Here is a 26,161-nt window from a genome sequence, read left to right as displayed (position 1 = left end):
GCGCACAAATAAAATGGTTTCATTTTATAATTATGATGCGTGTTCGGTGTATTTTATGGTTTTATTGTTAGTCGCTGGGATGTCAGAAAACGCCTGCTGTGTCCCACCGCTACAAACGAAGTTAATATTACATAAATGGTTAAACGATTGTAGAGATGTTATTTATTTTAAAGGTTTAAAGTGTAGTCTTGTTAAACATTATGTTTGCATATGCTTGGAAACGAGTTGGCAACAGAAATCACACAGAAAAGGATGGAAAGTTTTAATTTCATATTAAGTAAACTATTTAATAATGCATTTGAAAACACAGTTTATATATTGCTCTGTAGGTTGTGACCATTTTACACTTTATATTAAGTAGACAGTTCCTGAGGAGTTAGCATGTAAGTACACTGATATTACAAATTGATACTTTAATTCTAATTCAGTGTTCACAAATACATGAATACAAAAATTATATGTAGCCTACATAGGAATCATCACGATTTCAATAATGTTTCTGGGTATTCCAAACTGGTAACTGCAGTATTGAAGACTGTGTGGAAGTGTAAAAACTTCTGTGAGTACATATTGTTGTTACAAAATGTAGTTACATAATTCTTGTTACACATGTGTACTTCCAGAAGTTAAAAAGTGTTGTTACCAATGTCCTGTTACACATTTGTACTTACAAATGCTATTCAGTGAGTTGTTACATGTGTGTAATTACACCAGTATTAGAGCTGTAGATACAATGTACCAATGTGTACATACACTGTAGTTACATGCTACGTACACATCTAGTTACCATGTAACTTCACAGGTATTAGGGACACTTAATATAAAGTGGGACCACAGAAAAAAATATGTGTTAATAATGCATTTACTAACACATTGAGTAACTATTACTGTATGTCTAAATGATATGTATAAATGCACATTTAAAGTTTATTAATCATTTAGTTACACTTTCTAAATTATCTTATGAACCAGACAACTCCTAAATAACTGTTAATTGTATAATACTTAATGTAGAAACGATTTGATCATTAGTACATTATAAAAATACAATTATTAAAAACATTACAGATATTCTTATAAATCAGGAACAAACATCAGGAACATTTATAGCTGAATTTATAAACTGCTTACTACTGTCTATTAATGTAGGGATAATGCTTTATAAATGACTAATTAACTATTTATTAATGCTTAACTTAGCATGCAGTTATTATAAAGTGTTACTGTTTGCTTAAGAGACAGACAAAAAAAAAGATCATCTCTATGATCAAAAAAGTAAAAAAAAAAAAAAAAAAAGATTTTCAGTTACAGATTTATTTTGTTTTTCCTATAATATTTTGCTTTGTATTTTGTTCAGGTTTAAGAAGGATGATATAACATTTAGGTGCAAATATGCAGAATAGTAAACCAAAGCTTGAGGCTAAAATGGCAAAAATCTCTACAGCTACAGTAAATTTTCCAGGAGAACTGACATAAGCTGGAATAAATGTTATCCATACAGCACAGAATATCAGCATACTGAATGTAATGAATTTGGCTTCATTAAAGTTATCAGGTAACTTACGAGCCAGAAAAGACAGAATAAAGCACAAGGCAGCAAGTAGGCCGATATAACCCAGCACAGCCCAGAAACCTATACTAGAACCCAGATTGCACTCCAGAATGATCTTTTCCTTATAGTAATTCATATTTTTGTAGGGAAATGGAGGAGATATCGTTAACCAAAGCACACATATAAGAACCTGTATGAGTGTAAAGGTAAAAACACTGAGTCGTTGTTGTACAGGCCCAAACCATTTCATGACATTACTTCCTGGAAGTGTAGCCTTGAAGGCCATTAACACTACTATAGTTTTCCCCAGGACACAGGAGATACAGAGAACAAAAGTGATCCCAAATGCCGTGTGACGCAACATACAGGACCACTCAGTAGGCCGTCCAATAAAAGTAAGTGAACAGAGGAAACACAGTGTCAATGAGAAGAGCAGCAGGAAGCTCAGCTCTGAGTTGTTGGCTTTTATGATGGGGGTGTCTTTCTTGCTGTAAAATAGGATGGCCACCAGCACAGTTATTCCTATTCCAGACAGTGAGAAAAAGACAAGCACTATACCCATAATTTCTGTGAATGAAAGAAACTCTAAATTCTTTAACACACAATTATTTTTCTCAGCATTGGACCAGTATTCCGCTGGACACTGCTTGCAGTTATTTGAATCTGTAAAGGAAGATTTAACCACTAGTTAGTGATAAAAGGGAAAGCGTTTCTTTAATGAACTTTAAAATGGACTGAAGATTACCTGTCTCATTACTGATTTCTCCCTCTGCACATGGAATACAGTCGTAACAGCAGACAGGTCTTCCTTTTTGTGCGGCCTTCCTAGTGCCTGGAGGGCAACTCTCACTGCACACAGAACTTGGCTTCTGCAATGATTAGAAGCTAAGTCAGGGGGCATATTACAGAAAGATCTTTAGTTTAGAATCCTTTCTTATTTGTTAGGTAGTCATGGCACTTTAGGTTAGGACGTCATTTAGGACAAATGCTATTACAGAACAACATTTCTTAAAAACGTCCTAATTTTAGGATTAATCCACTGGTGTAAAAAAAAAAATACATTAGACCTTTTCATGAATGTCATTACATTTATTAATTATATAAGACAAATGTGTTGTGCTCTGATGATAAAATACTCGTAAATAGCTACAGTCTCCCGCAAAATATGATTTTTCAGTTAGTAAACAATACATATAAGAAAAACAACTTGCCTCACATGACCACAGTGCTACACATTTGTTTGTTATGTTTTGTGTTTGTTTAGTGATAGTCCCTTGTTTGTCCTCACCAGTTAAACTGCCTGCTGTTCTTTTGAAAAATCCTTCAGGTCCCACAAATGTGTTGCTTTTTCAGCATTTTTGCGAATTTAAACCCTTTCCAACAATGACTGTATGATTTTGAGATCCATCTTTTTACACTGAGGACAACTGAGAGACTCATATGCAACTATTACAGAAGGTTCAAGCCCTCACTTGAAAAGGAAAAACTATGCATTAAAGAGCTATGGGTGTAAACTTTTGAACAGAATGAAGATGTGTCTATTTTGCTTATTTTGCCTAAATGTCTTTATTTTATTTTTTTATTTAGTACTGCCCTTCAGAAGCTACAGAAGATACTAAAATATTTCTCAGAAGACATAATAATTTAAATGTGCCCTGATCTTTGAATTCAGAAAGTTTTACCAGCCCTTTTTCTCACTCTGAATGAGTACAGATTTTGGAACGATGGCAGAAGTGATTTTCTCAGCAGTCTGAAATTACTGCTGTAGTTTGCTGATGTCTGATTTGGTAGCTAAGCCAAACCAGGCAATTACAGAAGGGCAGAGAGAGTGGAACTGAAGAAGCATCATCTGTGGCAGTTTGACCTTCCTAAGATGATGACGGAAATACAACCTCTGCTGGACCTATATAAGTGCCCCATTGTGAGATTGTAGTGCCCAGGAACCTGAATCACCCCACTGTTACCATAGTGCTTATCTGGTTGTTATGAATGCATCAGACAACCAGCTCTTTAACCACCTGTCTGCATACTGACTCATCACTGTTCTGAATGAGGCAGATGAGTGTATCCACAGACTGCAGGAGCTGGACAAAAGGGTCTTAGAGATGTAGAGGGTGAAAAGTAGTGGGGAGAGCACAGATCCTGGGGGTGCACCAGTGCTGATTGTACAGGTGTTGGATGTGAATTTCCCCAGCCTTACTAGCTGCTGTCTATCAATCTGAACGCTGGTGATCCATTAACAGATGGAGCTAGGAACAGAGATCTGGGTTAATCTGGCAGGGGTGATGGTGTTAAAAGCCGAGCTGAAGTCCACAAACAAGATACTCACATATATTCCTGGTCTGTCGTGATAATTGCAGGATGTAGGGCAGTGTCATGTTGACAGACCAAACACACATTTTCTTCACAGATCATAAGTACATAAGTGTCTTTCAGGCCTTTCCACACACAAACCATGTTTTTTCATTGTTTTATGTTAAGTGAGGATGTTAGGACTGCGGGGTGTCCCATTTTAGTCAAAAAGGAATTACATCATGAAAGTTTGGACTCTGAGCAAGACCACAATTGATTAGGGTACATCTGACACAATTCCAAATGCATGTGTCCTCTACTTGAGCTCTTCAAAGAAACAAATATGCATATAAAAGCTTTGTGTGCTTACACACAATCTTACAAACAATTCAGAAATACTCTTTAAGAAGGTATAACACATTAGTGTCACGTTTGGGGATGAACGAGGTCTGGGTCCAGATGCAGGTAAGAGATTTATTAACAGAAAATAAACAAAACAAAAAGGCCAACATGGCACAAACTGAACATAAACTGAAATACTCAAAAACCAGAATCAAGAACTCAAAAGCCAGGGAAATCCAAACACATAAAACAAACAGGACACGAGACAATGCAGACATGAAGCAGGAGTGAGAAATGAGAGTTCTTATACAAAAGTCCAGATGGTGAACAGCTGTGAATGAATCAGTGCAAATGACAAGACAGACGTGAACAATCAGGGGAGTGCAGTGCAAACAGCGACCTCAGGTGGCTGAGGGAAAGCCCACAGCCCCGATCATGACATTACCCCCTCCCTACGGAACGGCTCCCAGACGTTCCCAAAGTCTGGAGGGAGGAGGTACGGAGGAAGGCAACTCAGGGGGAGGGATGGCGGGCCAGGCCCGTGCAGCGCAGTCCCCGCCGTGCCAGCAACAGAAATCGCGGCAGCCTCCGCGCCAGGAACAGAGCGCGCGGCCGCCTCAGCGCCAGGAACAGGACGCGCAGGCGCCTCAGCGTTAGGAACAGAACGCGCAGCCGCCTCAGCGTCAGGAACAGGACGCGCAGCCGTCTCAGCGCCAGGAACAGAACGCGCAGCCGCCTCAGCGCCAGGAACAGGACGTGCAGCCGCCTCAGCGTCAGGAACAGGACGCGCAGCCGTCTCAGCGCCAGGAACAGGACGCGCAGCCGTCTCAGCGCCAGGAACAGAACGCGCAGCCGCCTCAGCGTCAGGAACAGGACGCGCAGCCGCCTCAGCGCCAGGAACAGAGCGCGCGGCCGCCTCAGCGTCAGGAACAGAACGCGCGGCCGCCTCAGCGTCAGGAACAGAACGCGCAGCCGCCTCAGCGTCAGGAACAGAACGCGCAGCCGCCTCAGCGTCAGGAACAGAACGCGCAGCCGCCTCAGCGCCAGGAACAGAACGCGCAGCCGTCTCAGCGTCAGGAACAGGACGCGCAGCCGTCTCAGCGTCAGGAACAGGTTGAGTGGACGCCCTTCCTCGGAAAAACGCCTCCGCCCTCGCCATAAAGTAGGGGCGCGTCCGCGCCGCCTCAGCATTAAGGGCATCCATCACCGCCAAACAGGCGTAGATGGTCTCAAAGCGGGCGGCCGACGACCGTCTCAAAAGAAATCTCCCCCGCCGGACCCAATGTGGATGTCTGCATTCTGTCACGCTTGGGGATGAACGAGGTCTGGGTCCAGATGCAGGTAAGAGATTTATTAACAGAAAATAAACAAAACAAAAAGCTGAAATACTCAAAAACCAGAATCAAGAACTCAAAAGCCAGGGAAATCCAAACACATAAAACAAACAGGACACGAGACAATGCAGACATGAAGCAGGAGTGAGAAATGAGAGTTCTTATACAAAAGTCCAGATGGTGAACAGCTGTGAATGAATCAGTGCAAATGACAAGACAGACGTGAACAATCAGGGGAGTGCAGTGCAAACAGCGACCTCAGGTGGCTGAGGGAAAGCCCACAGCCCCGATCATGACAATTAGTTAATACATTATGACCAACATGAACAAATACAAATACTTACATATTTGTGTTATTGTCATGATTATGCACTTTCAGTTTATGCTCCATCAGTTTATTTTGCTCTTAGTTTGCCTGTGCTGTCCAAGTTTTTTAGTGTGGTTAATTAGTAATTTCAGTCACCTGTCATGTCATTTATTATCTCATTAGTTCCCTCATTTGTCTTGTGTATAAATACTTCCTGTTTAGTTCAGTTTAATGTTTTATTTATTTTTATTTCATTAAATCCTTTCTTTTTAAGTAATGCCTTTGCTAATATTAATTAAAAAAAAAATCATTGTAAAGTGTTGACTTACAGGAGTGTGACTCATAGCTAATGGCACGTTAGATGCTTTCAAACCAAATTACATTATTCAAAACATAAATGATTTTGTGTGGTGGAACATGCCTTTCATAAAGGTCAATACAGGTATTTACTCGTTTTTTATATGGTGTTCCCTTAATTTAAAATAACCCTGTAGCAGAAACAGGTTATTGACAGTTTACCTTCAGCTGTCCTCCAGCCCAAATTATATTTTTATGATTAAGCACTAAGCGTTGGAGAGAGGGAAGTGAGGCGTCATAGTATCCCACTGATTTAAACTGAAATGATCCATCAGAGTCCTGCTGCCAGTTCACAACTTCATATTGGGCTACAGCACCACCAGTGCTGTCAAACCACACATGATCCCCCATTTTTATGGTGAAATTTACATTTTTAAGAGCCTCAACCACCTAGCAAATAAAACAAGTTTTGATATCATCACTGAGACATTTAAAATGTGCAAAAATAATGCTCCCTTTCTTTATTCTTGTATGTGTCTTTTATATTTTACCTCCTGGGGTTGTATTGTCAGGCTTTTTTCACAACCTTCTTGTTCTTTGCACTTGAGTAGACTGTGTAGTGAATGAGCTACAGCATAAACTGCTTTGTAGACATTGCTTGCGTATCTTTGTTCAGGTACATCTTCATTGTAGTTTTTTAGCTCAAGTAGATCCTCATATCTGCTGCAGTTTGATGCATATTGAGAATAATTTCCTTCAGTCTGTGAGCATGGAAAAGTTGTATCCCAGAATTCTTTTATAACATAATCTGTAAACCCTTCAATGTTGATTTTTCTCACTGCAAATCCAAGTGACCCTCCCAGCGAATGAAAACTATTTGGAGTGATGTAATTCTTTGTAGTTATCCATGACTCCACACCAATTATTTGAAAGCCTGCAATATTCTGAATACTCAACTGATCAATAAGTATTCCCATCTCAACAAATGAAACAAATGCAACAATTACTTTTGCTGTGCCTTTTTTAATTGTGTCTACCACTTTTTTAAGTTTTTCTGGCTCTGTTCGGTAGAATTTCACTGAGTACTCTATGCAGATTCCCACCTCCTGGGCTATTTTAAGAAATACGGCCATTCCATTGTTTCCATAGTCATTGTCACTGTTCACAGCTCCCACCCAAGACCAGCCAAAGTGTTTGACTATGTATGCAAGTGCTCTGCTCTGGTGGTAGTCACTAGCAATAGTCCTGAAGAAAGAGGAGTAATCTTTCCTATTACTAAGACATCCACATGTGGCAGAGGGACTTATCTGAAAAAAAAAATAATAATAATAATAATAATAAATCACAGGAAACAATGATACAATCATATGGTAATTATCAAACTTTTAGTATTACTGCTCCTTACCACTGGGATTTTAAAAGGTCCTGTAGTTCTGGACAGAATCACTGTGGCAGAAGATTCTGATTCTCCTATGATAGCATGTAAAGGAGGCTGTCCATTGCATGTGTCTGCTGGACCAAAGTCCTGACCATTCATCACTCCAATAGTTGCACTCATTGTAGACAATCTTGATCCACAAGTATCATAGATTCGATATCCAATAGAAACATTCGGAAGCAAACTAAAACTTCTGTTAATTTCCTCAATTGCAAAGATCATGATTTGCGCCAGACGAAAATCTCTCAGATTCACACTGTTAAATTAAACACAAAATTAGCAGGCTGAACTAAATTAATAAACATACATAAAAGGGAGAAACAAAGGACAATTCTTTTTTTTCACATATGGTTAAAACTCAAAACACAATAAAATTCCAGATATTATTGGTAGTTTGCTGTTGATATGAGTTTGTAGATTTCTTAATACTATTAGTACTAGTACTACAACAACTACTACTACTACTACTATTCTGATGTTTCTTAAAACATTATTGTAACAAACCTTGAGCATAACAGATGTTGAGGTTTTTGTGTAAACTCAAAAGAAGGTAATGATTCCTTTCTGTGGATTGCAAAAACCCCTCCGATAGTTACATCTCCATCCTTGGAAAGCAGTGAATATTTAGTGTCTCCCATTATTTGGCAAGGATTGTTTTCTGCCTTTGTGTCAAGCTGATGGAAAAGGAGGAGTGTGTAAAGAAAGAGAAGCATCTCAGCCATTAAGCTCCACAGCAAACAACCAAATGCAAATCATCTTATACAGATTGTGCACTCTTATAGGCATAATTTATATGGTTGAATGATTGAGAACATAGCCAATGACCTCAAAGGCCCTTTTTTTTCTAGGTCATGCAGGCCTGTAATAAATTATTTGACAGTTATTTGACACTTAGAGCGATACTGATAACTATAAATTAGGGCTCTTAGTAGATTCAATATTTTTAATCGCGATTAATCACACCCTTTTTGTATGATTAACTGTGATTAATCACACACTTTTTTCTTATTCTCTTATTTTTATTGTCTGTGTGTCTCTGTGTACTGGAAGTTAATAACACTGAAACAAATTCCTTGTATGCGCAAGCATACTTGGCAATAAAGCTCTTTCTGATTCTGATTCTGATTCTGACACTTATAGTGAAATTAAACATACACTATTATTTATTGAACATTTATTTTTGTCATCTTTTCACAAAATTGCTATCCAGTTTCAATTCCCTGCTTGCCAAACTAAAACAGAACTCACAGACGCTTATTTTTCTAGTCAGCATTTATCCAGCTGCTAAGGCATACATTTATTTTTGTCATGATTTCACAAAACTGCTATATCCAGCAAAGAGAACCCTCAGAACTGTTTCAATCTCAATTCAATTTCAAAAGTTTTCAGAAGACATTTAATACATTTAAAATTCACTTGTGCTCCTAATTAAAAAAAAGTCAGGACCATTATCTAATCAATAATTTAAAAAAAAAACTGATGAAAAATTCGCCTTTTCTATTACAAGGTGATATTTGACTACTTAAAAGTGATTTACAGGGGAATTTAGTTTTTATTGTTGTCATTTTTCTAACTTAATTATACGTGTGTTTGTGTGTAAGTATGTCTTTTATGTATATATATTAGGGGTGGGCATAGATTAATTTTTTTAATCTAGATTAATCTAGATTAAATCTTGGAATTAATCTAGATTAATCTAGATTAAAATGGCTAATTTGAATTCTGCTGAAGGCATTCAGAATATGTGTGCTACCCAAATAATGACTTAAAGTCTTTGAGAATGGATCATACAGCTCATAAAGCTGTTCTATGATAATTTGTTGATGAAAATAAATTATGTTCAATTAGATGTACTTGTGTTTACTAACTAACTAACAATGAAATAATTTTTTCTACCTATTAGATTGTGTTTTTTTAACGTCAACACCTACCCAGCCCATCACATGTTACACCGTACTTTTATTTTGACAGGTTGCCGTGAAGTTTCTGTGTCATACAGTATGATATGATGCTAGTTTTCTCAAATGAAACGGTAAAAGTGACACTCACAGCAGTTTGGGAGATTGAGTTTATTTGTTCATGTGAGATGAAAATGCCAAAAATTACCGGGAGCGTCACGTGTGTTTCAGTATGCGTGTAGTAAAAGCGCGTCTCCGCAATGCATACATAGTACAGCTAGGCAAACGGAACATATCGGATTCATATTAAAACGGTCTTTTTGCATTTCAGTTTTCACATACACTAGTCCATATCACGATTTGAATTAAGTGACTGACCAACATTTGATTTATGAATCCAAGAAACGACGAATTTACGTGGCATTTCGCTATAGTAGATTCGGTTTTTATGAATGGAGGACGACGCGATCCCGTCTGTGTTTTGGCGGAGGAGACATAAACGCGCGACCCTATTCTATAGTCTTCGGTATACATCCGCGTTAAACTATCAAGGTGAAAGTCATCATAGCTTGCGTAGTTTAGACCCAGCTCCCAACCCAAATTTGAGAATAGATTAACGGCGATATTTTTTTTATCGCGCGATAAGAGTTTCACGTTAACGCAGCACGTTAACACCGATAACGGCCCACCACTAATATATATATATATATATATATATATATATATATATAAACTAAAACTGTGTTACGGAAGCAGAACAACTGAGGTAAGTGAATAATAAGAGGTTTATTTTCACAGCAGAGCAGAAGATGGATAATGACGTGCAGATTTGGCAAGTATAACAGTTCAAGGATGTTGATTGAAGGATATTCAATGAGATAACGGCTGAATGTCTTTTCTTTTCCAGGAACGGAAGAAGGAGGTCTTCTGAGATGTGTTTCACCTCCGTTCTCCACACCACAGAAGACTTACGGCATCCACACCACTGACTGGATCCACACCGGGACGACAGGCTTACGGCAGACACCACGCTGACTGAAAGCAGATGACTGGACAGACTGGAACGGAACAGAGATACAGGTAAGTATATTCAGGTAGGTAGAATGGTTGTGATCTCGCAGAGAGTGTCACAATGAGTCCGCTTTGTAGGAACAAGCCCGGACACTGAGTGACGCGTGGTGTGTGCTTATATGCTGCGTGGCTGATTAGGTGCAGGTGTGTGACGTCAGAATTCAGGTGATTGTGATCGCTGAGTGATTGTGGTGGAAGAACCTGGCCAATCCGTGACAAACTGCAGTGACTAAACACCAAGTCACTGATTTAATTACTGAATCATATTATTCATTTGATTCGTTTGAACAGCTCATTCATTCAGGAATAAAGCAAGTGACTGTCTTCATGAATGGAAAATTGAATCGTTGACTCAGTAGATTCTTTTAATAAAGCTTGTTTATTCATAATGCTGTGTTTGAATGGAGATGCGCAGCGGTGCAGTTGTGACTTGTTTCAAACTATTTTTGAAGATGAAATAGAGCAAAATCAAGCAATAGTCAGACTATGTAAGTCACTTAATATTAACTTCTTGCTTGTTTAACTGTTGTATTAAATCAATATCTCGTTTACAAACCTCATTTTAAATCATTGAAAGCTGTCACTTCTCTTAGTTCAATGCAATCTCACAAAGCAAATTATAATCAATGAAGCTCTCGACTGCACAATGGGGGTTGCACAGACTAACCGACTAGTCGACTTTAATTTTCTGCAATGACGCTTTAAGCTTGACGTCGACTAGTCGCTGGTCCCATAGTAGGCACAACAGAATAAGAAATGTTTGAAGTCCACAATTATGCTCTGTTTCAAAACAGCTAAAATAATAATTATATGCCTACTGTTGGACTTTCAAATAGTCCTATGCGTGTTCAAAAATGGTTCAGGAGTCAATCAATGAAAGTTTAAAGTTTTATTAAGTTTAGCAATAGGAGAAATCAAGAGTAACCTTTTCAGCGCTGGAGAAGCTCAATTCTTCTAAGTTCCCTATGTGCTTCTGAAATCTCTTTCAGAGACACACCCTGCTATATTTTACTTCTTCCTTGCATCTTCTCTCGACTGTTGGCGTCTTAAAGCAGAAGTTTCTTGCTCATACATCCTATGCAGATCATAACAGGAAGCTCTATTCTCAGCAGTCTGCAACATCTCTCTGCCCTGCGCACATAATATCTCAATTAACCCTTTCAGACAGTTTCACAGTAATTAGCACTCTATAGTTTAATTATTAAAGCCTTCTTATGCAATGGAAAATATATAAAACATATTTAAACTGAAAAGTACCACAAATCCCTCTCTTGGCCTCTGAAAGAGGCCACATCTCATAACACAAACATAAAAATCTTGTACAATGCATGTTAATAAAACTTTTTTTCTAAGTCCAATATGTCCAGCCGAGCCTAGGTCGAAAACCTCAGTGAGGAAAGACACCTAGGCGACCCCCTAGTTAGCGTATGGGCAGCCACCACATGTTCGTCTGACACATCATATCAGACTGTCAAGATACATTAACATTTTACCCTAGTCTACATTGCATACATATGAAGTTACAAAATAAATGTCCCTATAAATGCCCTATAAACCAGTGTGCTCAGACAGGACTGGGCCAAAAACCCCCACGGGGAAAGACGCCCAGTCGGTCCCCTAATTTGCAGTTGGGCGACCACAACATGTCAGCTGAGACAATCACACTGAAAGTATCTAAGCTAAACATTTCTACAAATTCCTTCTAGGCTCAAAACATCTACTTAACATCTCTTTACAACACACAATATATGATGAATCAGCATCTGCAAGAAAGCACAGTTAATAGAGAGAGAGAACATTCACAAGTTACATTCCTCCTCCTCCTCTTCGTCTGCAGGGGATATCAACAAGGGCATTGTGTAAGGAGGTGGGGCCCCCTCCTTCTTTTCAATTGCAGTTACTATCACCCTGTTACACAATGACCTGATGCACGGGATGCAGCAGCATCCACAGGTTACTACTATAGCCACAAAAGTAGCAAGAGAGACTAGAATGGATGTTATCATGGTTTTATATTTTCCAAACACATTGGTTAGCCAATCATCGAAGGGGTTATCTATACCAGAGTGTTCTGCCATTGTTTTAGAGAGAGTTTTCAGTCCCTCCAGGGCCCGCGTCACTGACCCATCTGGAGCGGTATTGTTTGGGATAAACGTACAACAAAAATATTGGAACATTGCACAAGTCGAACGTATAGGATGTGGTTGAATCTTTGGTGTAGTTTAGCTCTATCCCTCCATGTTTCTTTAAACATGAATCTTTCGTTATTGGTCTTTTATACCTTAAGTGGTTTGTAGTCTGAGTCTCACTTCCTATAGCTCTCACATGTCTAGTAAGTGTTTTATTCTTTCCGTGACTCCTTTCCTTCTGATTCCTTTCTATCCCCAGAATTATTCCCACTACTATCAAGGCTATCACTCCTATGACCCCCAGAAGTTTCCAATTCTCCCACAATTTCACCCTCATGATTCTTTTCTCCCTGTACCTGGACTGAAGCTAATTTCACGCTGGATAATTCTATGTCCTCTTCCCAGGGAATCGCAAACGTAGGTACTTTATTCCAATCTATTTTCTCTATCCAGGACATATGTTGTCTCTCACAATAAGTATAAACAAAAAATGATAATAGACAAGAAAAACACACTGCTATACTAATCAATATGGTAAATAAAAATCACTATGTTCGAACCTCTAAAAGTTTTCTCAATGATGTGAAGGACTTTACAGAACTCCAACTTGTCCAAACCACACCCCAGCCGGGGTATATATAATTTGGTGATGCCTAGCCTGTCACACCACACTCTCATGCAGCTTAAACTGTTCTCAAGATCCTCATAGGTGGGTAAATCCCTGGCAAATGTTTTTGTGACTAGGTGAAAAACGATCCTGTCTATTTCGTGTGTTACGGCACAGTCACCTTTTGTCTTCCCTTGGGCCCACACCTTTTCAACCCCGTATCTTTCCCTAAATTTCCTCGCTATGCCTGCTCCAAATGCACAGTCTGCACTGATGCAATGAGCTACTGGCTCACCTTTAGGGGCTGTGAATAAATCCCCAGTCTTATGGACCACTTGCAGGGCTTGTAGATTACTTTGTGATGGTTGGAAATTCTCTTTTGGGTCTTCTCCTGTATGTGTATGTGTTTGTGTGTCACCTGTATCCGTATCCTCCCTCTCTTGGACCTGTGAAGCAAGGTCCACTCTGGTGTCCTCCAAGGATCTGGACGGCTGATCCGCCGGACAACACTGGCTCAGGTGGTACCACGTATCACCTTTTCCTGCAAGACTAACACAGTGAGAAGTGCGTGCAGTTACCTTCAGTGGAGCAGTCCAACGATGTTCTCTCCATTTGCTCTTGATTGTTTGTAGCAATATGTCAATTTGATCTGTGCACAGATTTTAGCCAATTCACGAATTTGTGTTCTGGGGCAGCCATGTCAAAACTCAGGGAGAAGGGACGTCACATCTGGCTCTGTTTATGGCCATATCTGCATCCTCATTCAATGGTAGGTCAATTCTTTGGGAATGACCAGTGCACTTAATAATAGCCACTTTGCTAGGTAGCATTATGGCTTCTGAGAGCTCTCTTGCTTCTTTCTCATGAGTAATTGGCCGGCCGGATGAGGTTGTGAATCCACATCTGACCCACACAGGCAGCTCCACATGGGCTGCGGAAACTGCGTATGCAGAATCAGAGTAGATATTTGCTGTTTTACCCTCAGAGTGTCTCAATGCATTGATCAATGCTAACAGTTCTGCTTTCTGTGCTGACTGTTTCCCCACCAGGGGTTCTGCTTTTACTGTCACAAATTTGTCACCCTGCAATTCAACCACAGCAAATCCTGCCTTCAATGTTCCATCATCAGCTCTGTGGCAGCTACCATCAGTAAAAAGCGTGATAGGGTTGTCTGTTTCAGGAAGTTGGGTAGCCATCAAACCCTCTCTAACCACTGATAATCTATCTGTCAGGGGGGCGCAATCGTGAGGTTCTCCATCGGCCAGTAGGTCAGCCATGTTGACCCCATTGTGGGTGTAGGTCATAGTTAGGAAGTTTTACAGAAGCTGCATGTACAGGCTCAGCCTGTGGTTGTGGCTGCGTGGGTGTGGGGGCAGGCTGTCGCTGAGGCAGCTGTTTTGACTCTCTATTTTTAGCTGACTTCCTCTCCTCGAGCTGCAGTCTCAGAAGCTCCTTCTGCAGCTTCAACAGCTCACTTCCTTCTTTCTCTGCCCTCTCTACTGCTTTGTCAATAAAATGTACTGCGTACCTTTTCCACTTTGCATCATCACTGCCTGGTACCTCAGGGGACTGCTCCATTGCTTGAGTCACGCCAACTGGTGCTCCGTGTAGCATTGCCACCCTGAAAATTCTATTAGTGACAGGGTTAGACATAGGGTTTTCTCTAACTCTTTTTCTCTTTTTGCATGTGTTCGCCTTTCATTTCATTTCATGTTTACAAATTTCCAATTCTAGCATGCGTATTTTCATATCTTTTGGATCAGTTTGGGTTTTTACAATTTCAATCATTTTATCCCACTGTTGTCCAAGAGTAGGACAATCATACTCCGTACATTCCCTATCTAATTCACCCTCCATGACGTCTTTTATTTCTCCGCGCGTTCCCTATTCTGTCCCTCAATATGCGGCGTCACACAGACAAATTGGTAACACTTTCTATGAAGCCTGTATTTATAATACATTATAAGGGTATTCTTAAGGCGTTATAATACATTTATAATGCATTATAAAAAACCTTATAATATGTTGTATCATCTTATGAGTATTCATAAGATCAGTTTTAATGTATTATAATGTTTTACTTATTTGTGGTTATAGCTTTTAAGAGTATGATTACCTCCTCCATAGTTATAACGTATTATAAGTCTCATATCTTGCCATGTTTCTCATGTCACTTTACTTAAAGCATACAAAGACCACTTATAAGTAATTATAATAATATTTCTCAAAGAGCCATAAGATCAGGTATCAGATGAGATAAATGTGTTTGTATATTGTATTATCAGTTTGATTATTTGGATGGTATATCCTTCAGACAGATTTTGATAAGTAACTCTGCAACTGCATGTCAGCTAACAGTAATTATCATTAGTAGTATGCAAAATATATGCTAACACTGTATTTTGATGGTTCCCCAAATGGCAAACTGATTATAAGTAACTTTGCAAGTACATGAACCTACTACCTAGCCTAACCTTAACCTAAGTCTACTACTACTCTAAGGAGTGTTAGTTGACATGTAGTTGAAAAGTTGCTTATAGTCAGTAGAATAAGGGGACCATATATTAATAAAACATAATATAAATGAAAAAATAAATGTAATATGATATAGTCCATTATAAATTAGATAGATTAAATGGCATCCATTGTGTGTTATAAATAATCATAATCTTAATAGTTATAACCTCAAATACTCAAGTATTATAATGTATTATAATTGTTGTTACGAGTATTAATGAGATGATATAACATATTATAAATTGTATTATAATGCATTATGCATTAATTATAATGCCTTAGAAATACTCTCATAATGTATTATAAATAGGGGCTTCATAGAAAGTGTTACCGACAAATTTCTTAAACCGCCACACAGAGGAATTTCTTAGACCGCCACACAGACGAATATTTCTTAAACCGCCACACAGACGAATTTCTTAGACCGCCACACAGACGAATATTTCTTAAACCGCCACACAGACAAATAATTTAGACCGCCACATAGACGAATAAACTCTTAAATCGCCACAGAGACAAATGCTTCAAATCGCCACACAGACGAATAAACTCTTAAACAATTGACTACCTCAGTCAGGGAGAGGTCTTTGAAGGTTTTGAGCCAGCACCGCCCTCGTCAGGTGTGGAGTTCTTCAAAACCCCTGACTCTTTTATTTAGTTTCGAATCTTTCCTTACACAGAATATAGTTTCCTCACACAGTATTTATTTTCCTCACACAGTATTTATTTTTCTTTTACTGTTGATTTCTTCACTGACATCAGAAAATAGTCCAAATTCAACACTCCATTTAGAATAATCAATCGCAGAATTTAATAAAAAAGGTTTCTGCTTACCTTTTGATTATGAGCCGGCTCTTTGTGTTGAATTCAGATATTTCCCTTTGTCTCAGAAAACTCCGTGTACCATCACGTCGGAGGTCACCAAATTGTTGGACTTTCAAATAGTCCTATGCGTGTTCAAAAATGGTTCAGGAGTCAATCAATGAAAGTTTAAAGTTTTATTAAGTTCAGCAATAGGAGAAATCAAGAGTAACCTTTACAGCGCTGGAGAAGCTCAATTCTTCTAAGTTCCCTATGTGCTTCTGAAATCTCTTTCAGAGACACACCCTGCTATATTTTACTTCTTCCTTGCATCTTCTCTTGACTGTTGGCGTCTTAAAGCAGAAGTTTCTTGCACATACATCCTATGCAGATCATAACAGGAAGCTCTATTCTCAGCAGTCTGCAACATCTCTCTGCCCTGCGCACATAATATCTCAATTAACCCTTTCAGACAGTTTCACAGTAATTAGCACTCTATAGTTTAATTATTAAAGCCTTCTTATGCAATGGAAAATATATAAAACATATTTAAACTGAAAAGTACCACACTACTCCGAAAGCACTCCACAAGGCGTGCAATTATACCATCGGGATGGTTGAAATTGAACAGGAGAATGTACGTTTTAAACGACTTATTGTTATTGTCGTTCTAATCTAATGCACTGCTGCGCTGTAACACACACACGTAGGCTACAGGCAGTATACATATACAATATTACTGTATAAAAAAGTAACACATTTAGTTAATTAGTTACTTTTTATGGAAAGCAATGCATACTTTTGTGTTACTATTCACCATGCCTTAGAAATATATTTATTATTTAATGATACGGCAATGCGTTTGTAAAATATAGTATTTTATGCTAAAATTCAAAATGGCTGACACCCAAAATGTCTGACATGGGAAAATTAGGAATGGTTCCACATAGCTTGCTCCTCGGAATCTAAAGATTCTTTTTATATCTCCCAACTACTCGGTGGCAGTGCACCGAAAGTGCACGTAGCCTCAGGTCATGCGTGTTATAACACACACTAAGTTTGGTCTCAAAACGCCAAACCATTGCAGAGATATAGCCTCATATCCATTTTTGCATGCTATTCCTTAAATTCGTTTACACGTTATTCAAGAACGGTTTTACTAATCAACTTGAATTCCATAACTTTTTTCCAGCATGGTCTGAAGATGATCACAGCAAATTTTGGTGAAAATCAGATAAACCATCTAGGACGAGATTGAAAAAGTAGGTTTTTCAAACTATTAACCTGTTAGCCCACATGAGGACGCAGGCAAAATGAACGCTCTTTGTTTGCAAGTATCAATGTTTACAAATGTGGTCAAGAAGGAAAGAGAAGGAAGGTCTGCATTGACTATAAAGCTTTTAACAAATTTGTAACAATCTGCTTATAATTCCCCCAAAGATTATATTAAGGGGTTGTACAGCACGCTTCAAGGGTGACTGCATGAAAAACCTTTACTAATAAACAAAGCCTTTTTGTTTATTTGTTTTACAGCTTAACATTGCTCATAATCAAATGCATTTTTATTAAAAAACAACATACATTTAATCAGAAGTCCAGTATAACACTCTTAAAGTCCATTTTAAAACCTCTTTCGCTTTAGTCCAATTCAAAACCGTTATTCATTTAGCAACCACTTGAATTCGGAACACAGACAGAACGCAGTGGTTCATGCAATCAAACGCCCACAGTTTACCACACCGGCAGCTGATATGAGACAGTGCAGCTTATTCATGGAGAATAGTGTTCCCTCTCAGTCTTTCACTCCGACTTTACATCGAGTGACGTACTTTTGGGGATCATACTTGAGACCCAATCACCTCTGAGCTAAAGAGAAAGGGCCAATGAACATTGCCGAGTTTCAGATTTTCTGCTTCAGAGCCTTCGTTTCTGCGAGCTACTCTATGAGAGAGAGAGAGAGAGAGAAGAAAGAAGAATGCTGCTCCTCGATTGCATAACCGGTCCAAAAAAACGGCATTGTGCAAAGTTTAACCCGCCTTATTTCAGTGAAGTGCGGCCCGGTGAGTGCACCGTTGTGCCGCGTCTTTCCCTGAGCATGCCGATCTAAAAACGCAAATTTCTTACATAGTCGTCGAAAGTCTCTCAGTAATTCGAGATCCCTTTCCGACCGTGTACTTCTGGACTTTTTGTCCGCCTCTGATGGCTATGATTGCTGCATCTCATATTTGGGCTGAGATCATGCTGAGGCAGCATTTGTGGATGGTTCGTGCGCTCACTGTGAGAGCATGACCATGGGCGTGCTTAGATCCCGTCTCTCATTCGTGAGACTGCAGCCCTCGTCCTCTACCCCTCTACCTTGAGCTAGATGAACACTGTTTGTGTTGTGTGCTCCTGGATGAGTGAAATACAGAGCACAAATTCTGAGTATGGGACACCATACTTGGTCTTTCCTTTCCTTTCCTTGCAGAGTATGTACGACATTGTTTGAATGCAAATGGAAGACCAGTTTGTGGCCATTATAAATATTGGGTCATGTCAAATGGCCTGGCCAGTGCTCCCTCTATATTACACAAAATCATAAACAAGGTGTTTCTGGATTACCATCATCATTTCATCATCATCCGCATCAAAGATATTCTAATCTACTCCCGGAACGAGACTGGACATCATCAACATGTGGTGTTAAAGGCTCATTTTTTTTTTATAACAAATAGAATAACATTAAAACAGAGAATGTTAGAAGGTGTTTTTAGAAGTGTTAAAAGCATTTTTTTATATATATAAAAAAGAAAACTAATAGATAGAATTGAATTACAATAGAGAGTGCTAGAGTTAGAGGTTCAAATCAATTGTAGAGGTTTAATTAAATTGAGAGAAACAAGACCTTGAACAAGGAGTTGTGTAGCATATTCCGAAAGAAAAGGCCTGATCTTAAAAGTTGTATAAACCAAATCTGCAGGACTGAGCAGTTTTAGCAATGTGGAGAAATCTGAGAAATCAATCCAAACTCCAAGGTTTGTGGCTGTATTTGAAGTAGTTATTATGACACAATGCTTGTCAGGTAAGTGGGAAACCTAACCATGTGTTGCTGCCTGCTTCTCTCTGCCCAATTATTGCAGTAGGCGAACCTTTTGATCATGTCCTTGTTGATTGTGTGGGTCCACTTCCTTGTATTAAGTCTGGTTATCAGTATTTTTTGACAGTAATATGCTTTGCTACACTTTCTAGAAGCTATCACATTATGGAACATAATGAATAGGGCAGTGAATAAAACTGTTACAAGATTCCTTACTACTTTTGGGTTACCAAATTTGCTGTCTCCGTACTTTCATAATTCATTGAAGAAAGTGAGTCTTATGTCATGTCAAGTGCTTACCACCCTCAATCACAAGGGGCCTTGGAACGCTAGTATCAGATGTTACAGTATGCGTTGCATAAGTATTGTGTAGAGAGAGAGAATGTTTGGGACAATGAGTTCTGTAAGTCCTATTTGCTGTTCATAAAGCAGATAAGTACAAAATTAGGCTTTGTAATCTCGTCATTTTTCAGTGCTTTGAATCTATAATTCTAAAGTGGATCTTTGAGTGAATGTTTCATAAAATTTGTAAACATTTTCTGACATATGTTGATACTGGATTTTATTTTATTTTTTAACTGAATGATTTTACTTAGCTCTACTGCAGATATTCTAAATTTCTAAACACAACTTCATTTCAACAAGATTTATGTAAGGTGTAGGGGAATTACAGTTAAACCCATTAGAGACTAATATGCTCAATGAAGACCAGTAGTCAAATCTGAAGTTCATTCAGTTGACTGAAAGTTTACTGAATACAGAGATCTCCACACTTCCAAACACCATAGAAAATGAGTAAGAGGAGCCAGCCTCAAACTAATTTAGAATACAGAAACAATAGTACATATGGTGCTAACAAGTGGTAGTAGCAACTAACAGTGCTAAAAAGACTTATAAATATCAAGCTTACATAAAAGTGAGTGGATACATGTGGTGCATTGGTCTTTACATGTCTCATACAGTTATCATGAGAACAATATAAAAAATAAGAACAATGTTGTGTCACTTGTAGCGTATGGACCAATCAGACATAGTTATTTGTTACATTTGACAGTATTATCTTTAAAACCAACAAGCCAACTATAGGTTGGCGTTCTGGAAACAACCCCCGAAAGGCACCAACAGGCCAAAGGGCTCAGTTGCCAGGGCGACTAGCTGATAACACCAGTTTTACGATCCAAAGGTATGCAGCAACTCTAGGAAAGACATTTTGCCTGTTGAAATGGACTCTTCCCTAATTCATAAGAAAACCTTCCTATGAATGAACACCCACACAGCCTCAAATCATTGTGTATGTTATTGCGGTTTATGTATCTTGTCTTTTGTATTGTATAATGTCTTTATGCATGTGTTAAGATAGATATAGATATATATATATATATATTATGTAGATATATTATGTACGTGTCATGTTTGGTATCTCTGAATTCGTATTTTGATGATCTAAAAGATGATGCATATTATATGTTGATACACAGGTAACATATTAGAGTTTCATGAATCCCTAGTAGATTTACATGAATTTACCCACATGCAAAATACCTTGCTCTCAAACAAAGGGTCGTAAAAGCCCACATCATTTTGAAACCCCCCGCTCGGAATTTCTGCCTCTCTCATTGGTCAAGTCCACTTTGAGAGGTGTGATCTTCCCAGATGTTAAAAGGGCTCACACCCCGTTCCGCCCGGCTTCTTCTGAAAATCTAGATTGCAGCTGGTGTGGAGGGCCTCCACTGAGCCCATACCCCAGGGCCCAGGAGGGGGCCTCAACATATAGAGCTGTGTGTACTCCGCAGAGTCAGACTAACAGCACTGCAGTTCATTTTCACCCAACCATGGAACTTATCATCATGAGAATGACCACGATCAGACATCTCCCTATCTTCACTCCTGGCCGTCTCTGGATCCCCAGCTCTGAAGTGCGGCCTGCAGTTCCTCAGAACTTCTTACATAGGAGAGAGACCTCTCCTAACCTCAACAGAGTCAAGAACAACCTTGGAGTTTCAAGAAATTGCAACTCCGGCCATCAAATGGAACCATCCAGGACTTCTCCAGAGGCTCCACGAGACTCTCGGTCGAATGCAAGTATAGTTTCTTCCACTAAACAGAGGTTATGTGTAAGCTATCACATGCGTTTTGCGTTAGAAACTGATGGTTCTTTCAGATGGTCCGCTCAGCCTCACCCCCCTTTTCCTGTACTGTTCTAGCCATCCTCCTAACCTACCCTGTATGAGTGATTGTATGTTTGTTTGTTTAGATTAGTTATATGTTAGTCGTTAGTTAATAAATCTCTTGTGCACAAATGACATGAGTCTCTGATTCTGCCTTGCAAATTAATGTCCCTTTACGATTTCCGATCAAGCTACAGGCTCTAATGCATTAATACTGTAAGAGTGTTATTTTTCTGTGATAAAATATCATTGCTTGGAGTTGATATGAAATTACCCTGAATGTTTGCTAGACGAACAGATTAATTGATGGCGATTTAATTCCGCTACAGTTACCACTGGCGGCTGATATAAATAATTGTAATTAATAAAAATTAATTGTAATTATTTATATACATCTCCATTTTTGAGCTAAATTCGCTACACACTCTTTTTTTTCAGTAAAATATAGCATTTGATTAAACAATGATTAGGGTTAATTATTACCAAATAACCAAATAACCATTCTATTCAAAGATACAAAGTGTACCTTGCTTTAAATTCAAAGGATGGTCACACCAAATGTTGATTTAATTTAATTAATATAAGTTAATTAATAAATAAATTCTATTTATGACATTATTTTTGACAGCATCCTCATTTTACAGTATTGTTACACAACTGGATTTAGTCTGTGTACATTATTGTAGCTATACATTATTGCCTTTTTAGCCCTGCCCACTGAATCACACATGTGGTGGGAGAAGAGGAAATACTAGAGAGAAGCAAACACAGGATTACTTTTTACACAGATGTTAATTTTTAACACATTTTTTTGTGTGTTGACTATTTTAACACATTTTGTCATTTTGTGTACATAACTGACACAAATTGTGTAACTATAACACATTAGGGGGTAGAAAATAATAACAGATGGTTGAGTTAAAAGTAACACTATGGGCCCAATTTTAATGATATAAACTAGCCACTTTTACTAGTTTAAGGACAGAAAGAATGGTCGACAGAATCTCATCTCTCATTCCATTTAAGAGCCAGTTGCACTCACTAGAATTGCTATTTACATGGCGGGATTTTGCATTCGCGGGCCATTCCCCCACAAACGAGTTACTATGCACCCCCTTTCTATCCTCCCCAAGCGAGCATAAGAAAGTGATTGACTAACAACATGGCGCAGGATGTGAAAATGATAACTGCGTCGTGCTGAAACTAGCAAGAACCACTTGCGTTGCGCCTGGCGCCGCATTGCACCAAGTGTATGATAGGTCCCAAAATGTGTTGTCCTTAACTAGAGTTTTCAAAACATCCTTTTAAGAGTGTAACAGTGTCTACATTGTATGCAAGGATTCTTGCGCTGCTGTCACGGATTAGGCAGGAACACACGAACAACGACGTAATAAAAATACGTATTTAATAAATCCAACGGAATACAGGTAGACACGGGAACACCAGGGGAAAACATCCATTTAACATCAAAGACCGACAAGAGTACAGGGGAAAACACACACCTTAAATAGACAGACTAATTACAACCACAGGTGCAGACAATGACGGCGAAACCAAAAACACTCAGAACAGCGGGGGAGAATGGGAGAAACCAACAAGAAAGTCCGGGGGTGTGACATTACCTCCCCCTCCCGGAAGGCACGTCCTTGTGCCGACAAACAGACAAAAGGAAACAGTACAAAGTCTTAGGAGGGGGCTTAGGTGGAGGACGGACTCCCGGGAGGAGGGCACAAGATGGAGTCCAGGGTGGTGATGGAGGGAGGAGCCAAGGAGGTGACAGGAAGGGGCTGGAGCAGGAGGAGCCAGGTGTGACCCAGAACTCAGCCATGATGTAATCCCAAGGTGGAGCCGATGGAGGGAGGAGCCATGGTGGAGGAGAGGCTGACGACTCCATGGGTCCGACCGACGGAGGCGGAGCAGGTGGTGGGAGAGCCCGATGCGGCGACGGAAAGCTGAAGATCTTGGGTGACACCGCGGATCCGGAGGGCCAAGGCGGAACCCAAGGCTCTGGCGACCAAGGCGGAGATGGAGATCCGGAGGTCCGCGGTGGAGCCGGAGCGACAGAGGGCCGAGGCTGTGCCCGCGGGAGGGAGGAGGTCCAACGAGCCGGTGGGACGGAGCGACGAGGCACAGCCGGAGGAGTATAGTCCAGAGGCGAAGGTGGGGCGACGACTGACCAGGGCGGAGCCGGAGGGACGATGGAGCCCGGTGGAGCTGGTGGACCGACGGGCGACGGCGGAGACGAGGGAGCAGAGAGCCGGGGTGGAGGCGCAGGGTCGGAGGGCCGAGGCGGAGTCCAGGACTCTGAGGCTGGAGGCGATGGTGAGGGATCCTCCAGCCATGACACCGATGGAGATTGGCAGACCCGCGGCGAACCCACCGCACAGATGGTGGGCTGAGGGTGAGCAAGGGGACAGACAGCAGACAACGGGGATTCATGAAGGCTGGGCGGAACCAGCGGTGACGCTGGGCGGAACCAGCGGAGATTCAGGCTTAGGCAGAAGAGGGAGGGTGGGAGGGAAATCCAGGCAGATGGGTATTTCCGTGAGACAGTCAATTAAGTCCCCAGAGTTGTGCTCTTGCTCACCCCCAGTGGCGGCGCAGTGGACGGGGCTCTCTACAGCCCTCTCTTGCTCCACGAAGCACTCCACCGTCGCGGATGTAATGGCCGGCTCCCGCACCTGATCAGCAGTTTTGACCCCGTCGGCACTCCATACTGCTGTCGCTCCGGGCTCGGGCTTTCCCGTCTATAAAGGGCTCATAATCCGCGGGTCGGGGTGGCTGGCTGGGCTCTGGGTCCGGAGTGGCACTGGCGAGATGCTCCTTGGAACAGGCGGGGAACGCGGGTCTGTTTCTCGCCAGTGTCCACTCCACAAATGCGGCGAAATCCGCTCGAGGGCCATCCTCGGACGACGGCGCTCTGCACGACGCATTGAGGCTAGCATCATAGAACGTACAGAGCACGTCGTCCGGGTAGCTGGTGGTGTTAGCTACGAGCTGGAACATCAACGTGTATCCCTCGAGCGGTAAATCCCCCTGCTTCAGCCGGAGGAGGATGAGTTCAGGACGGAGGAAGGAATCCATGGGGGAAAACACTACGGAAACAAAAAGACTGAAAAAACTGAACGATAAACAAAACGGGGTGGAATACGCAAAAAAAAACTGTTTCGGTCAGTCTTTCTGTCACGGATTAGGCAGGAACACACGAACAACGACGTAATAAAAAGACGTATTTAATAAATCCAACGGAATACAGGTAGACACGGGAACACCAGGGGAAAACACCCATTTAACATCAAAGACCGACAAGAGTACAGGGGAAAACACACACCTTAAATAGACAGACTAATTACAACCACAGGTGCAGACAATGACGGCGAAACCAAAAACACTCAGAACAGCGGGGGAGAATGGGAGAAACCAACAAGAAAGTCCGGGGGTGTGACAGCTGCATTGCAAATCCATTTCTCTTTCATGTCAGAAGCAGTGTGAGTGCTTGGAGTAGGGGAGAGTGGAGCACAATCTAACACTTTTTTGACTTTCTCAGTTTGTGGTTCAGAGGATTTTTCCACATTAATTTCACACTTGTATAGTACAAATATGTTGCTTTGCTTCATAATTACAGTGTATACATTTTTTTTTTATTTACGTTAGTTTGTGCCCCGTGCACACCCCTACCTCAGAAATAGAACAGAACTGTGCCTGTGTGGTGTAGCATTAGGAAAGAGATTCAGATCGCATTTGTGAAACAACAATTTGTACATTTGGTTTACTTTACTGTGGACTCATTTTTAAACAAGACAGCTTCAAGCAGGCTTTTCAGAGAGACTAAAAGTAAAAGATAATGCATTGCTGAGTCTGACTATATTGGATCCAACAGTAATGTCACAACACATAAGTGTGAGTAAACGTGTTTAGATGTTTTAACCAGAATTATGATGTTTTAGATGTGTTTTTTTTTTTTTTTGTTGGAGTAAGTCTCATCACAGCACCGTCCATCTATTATTTTAATGTCAAATGGTTAGCCGATCACAGCAGTGGGTGTTTACTTCTGAGTCTTGAATGCACCCAGCCTATAAAATCAGACTGTTCTGTAGAGATGGTGAAAAACAGAATAGGAAATAGCCTGTTACATTTTTTTTATTGTAAAAAGCTTTCTAACATTATAAGTGAACCTCAGAGAACATTATATATATATATATATATATATATATATATATATATATATATATATATATATATATATATATATATATATATATATATATATATATATATATATATATATATATATATATATATATATATATATATATATATATATATATATAT

The 26,161-nt window shown here is 40.0% G+C and overlaps 2 protein-coding genes across 2 annotated transcripts in view; both read right to left on the bottom strand.

Annotated features, from left to right (window-relative positions):
* Positions 1 to 1,313: 1,313 nt before the first annotated feature.
* LOC141345952 (extracellular calcium-sensing receptor-like) lies at positions 1,314 to 8,291 on the bottom strand. Its single transcript, XM_073850872.1, has 6 exons — positions 8,067 to 8,291; positions 7,530 to 7,818; positions 6,676 to 7,431; positions 6,347 to 6,574; positions 2,298 to 2,421; positions 1,314 to 2,215 (listed from the first exon to the last, which is right to left on the bottom strand). Exons 1-6 carry the CDS (start codon positions 8,282 to 8,284, stop codon positions 1,314 to 1,316), a joined length of 2,517 nt encoding a protein of 838 aa, XP_073706973.1. The 5' UTR covers positions 8,285 to 8,291.
* A 13,251-nt stretch (positions 8,292 to 21,542) lies between these two features.
* The window catches only part of LOC141345252 (extracellular calcium-sensing receptor-like), a 7,311-nt gene continuing 2,692 nt past the window's right edge, over positions 21,543 to 26,161 (bottom strand). The window contains exons 6-7 of the mRNA XM_073850135.1: positions 22,530 to 22,580; positions 21,543 to 21,626 (exon numbers count right to left, since the gene is read on the bottom strand). Coding sequence (XP_073706236.1) covers positions 21,543 to 21,626; positions 22,530 to 22,580 — 135 coding nt within the window. The remainder of the gene's footprint in view (positions 21,627 to 22,529; positions 22,581 to 26,161) is intronic.

Source organism: Garra rufa, chromosome 11 (assembly GCF_049309525.1).
Source record: "Garra rufa chromosome 11, GarRuf1.0, whole genome shotgun sequence".
Lineage (NCBI taxonomy): Eukaryota > Metazoa > Chordata > Actinopteri > Cypriniformes > Cyprinidae > Garra > Garra rufa.
This window is presented reverse-complemented; position numbering and strand designations above follow the sequence as displayed.